This window comes from Myzus persicae, unplaced genomic scaffold, assembly GCF_001856785.1.
Source record: "Myzus persicae strain clone G006 unplaced genomic scaffold, MPER_G0061.0, whole genome shotgun sequence".
Taxonomy (NCBI): Eukaryota; Metazoa; Arthropoda; class Insecta; order Hemiptera; family Aphididae; genus Myzus; species Myzus persicae.
In genome coordinates, this window is record NW_019100772.1 from 15,475 (window position 1) to 22,301 (window position 6,827).

The following is a 6,827-nucleotide window of genomic DNA, read 5'->3' on the forward strand; positions in this document are numbered from 1 at the left end:
CTATAATATAAATACAAATAGAATTATATTATAATACTAATTCAGTGAAAAAAAAAATGTAGTATAGTTATATTTATAATATAATCAGTTAACTTATATACAAATAAAATAAAAAAAAATACAAATTATAAATACAAATTAAATTATATTATAATACTAATGTAGTAAAAAAAAAAAAAATGTAATATAACTATATATTTTATAACTTAATCAGTTAGTTTATATATTTTAAATCTGATTCCTTTATAGTATAAATAGGTAATAAAAAATATTCAGCTTAAGAGGACTTGATACTTAATTAAGTTTTTAAAAATATAATTATAGAAAAAATACAAAAATTATTAATTTTTTAAATCATATAAAACTTGAACTAATTTTGGGTGGAGAGTATCATATTTAGATGTTACACCAAAAAAGAATTTTTGTATGAATAACCAAACAATAGATGATTGGCTTGGGTATTCCAAGTTGAATAAGTGGAAAATTGTATAACATACTTCTATAGCCCTTAGTATAGAATGCACTTTATACATAATTGTGTCAAAATATACCAAAATTTCTTTAGGATGAAAAATAGATCCTACAACTAAAATGAATGGTTGGATAGGGTCCCCGCGACTTTTAAGTTGTTCTAAGTGTTGCTGCATTACATCAACGGATTCACCAAATACTATTAAACTGTCTTGTGAATCTTTAATTGAATACTTCATTAGATTCTTTCTTCCTTGTTCATCTCTGGTAAGTTTTCTGGAAGTGGGAGCAAAAAGAGCATGCAGCAAATATACCAATACACAATTTTTGACATCTATAAACAATTTTTTTGTAAATAAAAATGCATTATTGTTATTAGAAGTTTAATTTTAATATATCTTACTATCATTAATATTCATTTCATTTGTATTTTTTAAGGTGTCCAATATTTTTCGGCTGTTTAAATCTTTGATTTTTTCATCAAATAATTTAAAAACTTTATCCGATTTGTCCTTGAAGTCTTGATAAATATTAATATTAGTTGGAAATAGAACATTGTAATCAATATCAATCTAAAAAATTATTTTTTATATAATGGACATCTATAACGCACAATTTAAAATTTCAATTCCTTACCAATTTATGGCCGTAAGGAACTTTATATTGTTTCCAATTCTTTAAAATGTCTGTAGTCGATCCAGAATTCTTAATATAATTCAATCTATAATTTACTGTAGCTTTCCAGTTCGATTCTAGTTCTGGGAATGTAGTGTCATTGTATTTCAATACATCTAGTATAGAATCTATTTCACTTTCAGATACTGTAAATAATTATAACCAGTATAAATAAAGTAAGTTTTTATAGATAAATAGGTAGTACATATTAACGATTTACCAAATTCTTTTTCGAACCATCCATTTTTCTGTGTCTTGTCGGTGATTATTTTGTTTTTAATGATTGTTGTAGGTATTAATCCAGTATTTTTCATATTTCTTACAGAGTTGTAATACTTGGAGTACAATTTTCCTTTAGGATTTTTGTTACAACCAATTTTCATGAAATATGTATCCTGTAGGTTTCATAGTTATTAGTCTAAGCTAATCTTAGTTATTAGTTATTAGTATTACACTTATACTAGAATGAATGAATCAAATTACCTTAACTTCCGTTTTAAACATAGCAACAATTTGGTTTGCTAGTGATTCTGCCAAACTTACAGACATAGGTATTTGTTGGGACAGTACTTGTGCAATAAGTATGTCTACTAATGTTGCCCGTATACCATCGTTCAGTTTGTTGTGTGTTTTAAAATAGTCTAGTATCAGGGAACCTTGAGTAGATGAAGTGAGGACTTCGTCGACTCTTAAATTATGACATGATTTATGAGGTTTTGGAAGAGTTTCTGCATTTGATTTGTTTAAAGACATTTCATTTGAGTTTGTATTTTGACAATTATTTAAAATATTCATGTTCTTTTGCCATTGTTCTAGTTCTTCTTCAAACTTAAATATTATTCCATATGGAAAATTGGTTAAAAGTTTGTAAACCTGCTCACTTTTCATGCGAGAAAGAGTTGTCATATCTATAAGTTGATCTACATAAATAAGCAACATAGAATAAATTTCTATAAATCATTAGTTAATAATCCATTTTATGTAAAAATAGGAAAAATAAGAAACAGCGATCAAGAATTTAACCTAATATAGAATATTAATAATATTATCATTACAATTTATTATTATAAGTCATAGTTTATAACAATTTTCCTACCAACACATGTTTGATAGACACATTTTAATCCCCATAAATCGAATAATTGTTGCATTCTTGGCAAATCTTCCACTGGGTAATTATAATCTAAAACACCACTGCCAGTACTTCCACTAACTGAAGTACTAGTAAATAAATCATCATCAAACGTTTCAGGCAGTCCAAGAGATGCCTAGTGAATTTTGATTAAATAGTAAACAATAAAGTCTAGTTTGAAATTAAAAAATCTTATATTGTAGTATTAAAATGTTTAATTTATTATAACTACTTACAGAACAAGATTGTTGTATATTTAAATATGACCCATTAGGAGTATAATCAGACATATTGATTAGTTACTTAAGTTATTGTACCAAGTATTAAATAAAAAATTGCATTACAAATCTGCAATTAAACCAAAATTTACAAATAAAGTATTAAATCAGTGTTTAAATAGGAAAAATAGCCACATAATCAATAAGTTGACAGTAAAAATAAATATACATACACAATTAGACAATAAAAATGTTTTATGAGAAAATTAAAATAATATTAAAGCTTATCAAATAAATAAAACTGTTTTAACCGTATCATTTTTTTACCGGATGGCATGGTTGTGACATTTATGGGAGGTCCATCAAATTCATTGACACCACATATAAAACAACAATTTATCATTTCTTCGCTACTACTCACATTAAAAGATTCATAATGTGAACTAAATTCGTTCAATCTTATTTCGGTAGCCAAAATATAAACCATAATATCTGGTTGATTAATAAATATAATTTCACTGATTTTAAATAAACATGATTCATTACAATTTTTGGTTAGATAATATCCTTCTTTATATAAAATGCCATTAAATTTTAACTCAGTATAACAACTATACTGCGATGAAGTTAGATTAAGTTTACTGTTAATAGTTTCAGTGTAATTACTTATAATCTTATGTTTATCTTTAAAAATAATGTTTTTATCTGTTTCCATTAAATTTTGAGCAAATTTAAGCTGGTATTTTTTAGCTAATGTCAACGTTATATTTTTTCTAGAAGTTGTTCTCTAGCATACATTTTAAATTCCTTGTGTTTGGCCTCATAGCGAAAACACCAGTAATACCTAGGAGGACCTGAATGTTTTATTATTGTTGGATAGTGTACTAAAAAGTGATGTTTTGGTTTTAGGCTGTCGTTGAAAAGTGTAACATACATAGAGTTGTGCTGTGAAATTAATTGTTTAAGATGAGAAATTGCATTATCAGTAAATGTGTATGATAAAAGAATGTCTATAATTTGAAGCAATATAAGAAAAAGTGCCCAAAACTCATCATTCTCCGGTATTAAGTCTCTTATCATAAGAGGAAGAAAATGAACAAAAGTCATGACTTCTCTAGCTGACATTTTCAAATGTCTTTTTTTTAAATGAACAATTTTTATAGGAGGTGAAATATTACCTACCTCTATTGGTCCATAGTTAAAATTCATTTTTCGGTTATTAAGAGTTTCTAATGAAAATAATTTTGCTGTATCAATAAAATGTGTAAGTATATGGCATATATCATAATGACAAATACCTTCATACAAGTCATGCATGATATCTATACAAAAATTTTGAGTAACATGAAAATGAGTTACTCGATTCAACAACGACTCTTTATAAATTCCAGTTTCTATGAAATTTGAGCTAGCAACATCTACAGAATAGTTGTGAACATTACGCATAGCAGATAAATCTTCTTCATGCATTAATTTAGTTACTGTTTTATGAGCTTTACAGAAGCGGCAGAAGAAATTTGCAGAGAAAGATATACTGAACTCCAATAAACTGTTTAAGCCTAAATTATCTCCTAGAATTATTCCTAAAACAAAATGTACATGGAAATATCCATCTTCTGTTGAAATGCTAACACCTTCACTTTCGAGTATATTGATTTCGTTAACTAAACTTTCTAAACATTTGTCATTGCCAAAAGATGAAAGGTCCACATGTTTAACTAATGCAGTTAAAAAGATATTTGTTAATTTAGAACTATTTTCCGCTAATGGAAAGCTATAATATACAGCTGAAACGGATTGAAATGTTGAATGAGATCCTAATGGATTATTAATTTCAAATTCATCCATATACAAAAAAAAAGGTATTATAATTTTGTCGTTACTATACTGAGAGACCTTCTGTTTCCAAAGAGTTCCTTGAACAAAATTGTCCATAGTTGTACATTCATTGGTTTTATATAAATTTAATCGTGTAAGCTGTTTTTTGAAATTGTCACCTTGTTCAAAATATTTTTGAAACTGGAATTTTGATGGTAATAGAGCACCTGTTGTATATTTCTCATCAAATATAGTTTCACCAATATGCTGAACTGGACAAATATCATTGTTTATAGTAAACTGATTTATTTTGGACAAAAATTCATTATTAATAAGCCAATCTAATAAACGATATTCAGTGCTACAGTAAAGAAAAGTATTTTCGATGACGGATGCAACTCTGTGAAATTTAGAAAGTAAAATAGGCTCTTTTATTTCATCTTCTACAACTTTTTTTAACATGGACACAATAGGAGTTAAAATCTTTTCTACTATACCAACTTGAATATTTAAAATGTCTACTCTAGAAAAATTATTGTTACTATTGTTGCGGGCCTTGACGCTCTAGGCACCCTATTCGCTATAATTGGTATACTACCAAAAAGTCCGAGGTAAAAAAGTCCTAGGAAAAAAAGTCCGATTAAAAAAGTCCGTAGGTAATAAGTCCGAGGAATAAAAAGTCCGTGGTTAAAAAGTCCGAAATATAAAATGTCAACCGTGAAAAAGTCCGGTACATATAATTAGGTAAAAGGAAAAATACCATGTGATGCACAATCAAACTTCCAATTAGTATAAATATAAATTGTAACTAAATTATTTACCTGACAAAATTAATAAATAATCTCGTATGTACCAATAACTACTTTTTGGACTTTGAACACTGCTTGACTTTTAGTTGCATGTAATAATCAAAATCTATTATCTTAATTATCTGGTTTTTCGAGTTTTACTCGTACCTATAACTGATATACATCCGATATACCTAGTTAATATAGATAGAGATATTTATTATCTATAGGTGGTGGACATACTCCACCGTGTACATATCGTACATGGGTAACTGAACAGTTGTCATTTTTGTCAGTATAGTTCGACATTCTGTAAGTGCCTGAACAAATGTCAGAAATGTCAAAAATCATACAAATTAACGAAAAAGGCACCAAAATAGTTGTGGATGGTTATGCATATACCCTTCAACATACATTATCAAAAACAAAACGGTGGAAATGTAGCAAGAAAACAAAGTATAATTGTCCGGGAATACTATCTTCATCGTGGGTCTTAACGAATCCTGTACTTCAAATTGAGCACAACCACGCAGGGAATAATCAAATTCAAATAATTGAAAACTTTAAAAACGACATCAAATCACGATCACAAAAAACTTGTGACAAGCCGAGTCAGATATTTGCGGAAGCTGTAAGTCAAATACCAGCCGAAGCTCTAATGTTCTTACCAAAAGAAAGTGTAGTAAAACGAACAATTAGAAACCAAAGAACTAAAAATAATCCTGCTTTAAATTGCATAAATGATATTGTTATAGAAGGTAAATACAATTTATTATTAAAATATAGGTACCTAGCCATTATTTTTTGTTATAGCGTAACCTAATTTTTCAGATGATTGGGCTTTAGTTAATGGTCAACAGTTTTTATTGGCTGATAATAAATCAACAACTGGTGAAAGAATTGTATTGTTTGCAACAGATGACAGCTTAAAAATGTTGACAGAGGCCAAAACGTGGTATTGCGATGGTAATTTTAACCTTAGTCCTAAATATTTTTTACAACTTTATGTTATAAGAGTTCAAAAAAATGATTCATATATAACTGCAGTATACTGTCTTCTTGAACGCAAGACAATGTCTATTTATGAAGAAATGTTCAAACTTATTTTAAATAAATGTGAAGAGCACGAATTATTTCCCGATCCAACCCACTTAAATGTTGATTTTGAAAAAGCTCTAATTTCTGCCGCTCAAACGATTTTTGATTCAAATTTGACTATAAGAGGCTGTTTTTATCATTTGTGCCAAAGTTCTTACCGAAAAGTTCAAGATTTAGGGTTAATCAAAATGTATAAAAATAACGACGAATTTAGTCATTTTTGTGGAATGTTGGACGGCCTTGCATTTCTTCCTCTTGAACATGTTTTCGAAGGAATGGCTTACCTTAAAACAATTGTTTCTCCTGAAGGAGAAGATCTTTTAAATTATTTTGACGCAACCTACGTAAATGGACCACTTAGAAAAGTAGGGGCTGGTACCAAATTCAAATTTAAAATAATAAGTCCACTTTTTCCACCGAATACTTGGAATGTACATAAAACAACGATGAATGGAGACCACCGAACGAATAATATATGCGAATCGTGGAATAACAGATTTAGTCATTTAGTTGGCCACAGTCATCCGACTATTTGGACACTTATCCGAAAAATGAGATTGGAAGTAGCGGCAGATAAAGCGAAATTAGCTATCGACAGCATGGGAGAGCCAGTAAAAAAAAAAAAAA

General features: G+C 28.3%; 1 protein-coding gene across 1 annotated transcript in view; it reads right to left on the reverse strand.

The window, feature by feature from the left end:
- Nucleotides 1-341: 341 nt before the first annotated feature.
- Nucleotides 342-6,827, reverse strand: part of LOC111042887 — a 7,679-nt gene continuing 1,193 nt past the window's right edge. Inside the window, exons 2-7 of the mRNA XM_022327605.1 lie at nt 4,494-4,855; nt 1,630-1,802; nt 1,367-1,541; nt 1,108-1,292; nt 875-1,043; nt 342-805 (exon numbers count right to left, since the gene is read on the reverse strand). Coding sequence (XP_022183297.1) covers nt 342-805; nt 875-1,043; nt 1,108-1,292; nt 1,367-1,541; nt 1,630-1,802; nt 4,494-4,855 — 1,528 coding nt within the window. The remainder of the gene's footprint in view (nt 806-874; nt 1,044-1,107; nt 1,293-1,366; nt 1,542-1,629; nt 1,803-4,493; nt 4,856-6,827) is intronic.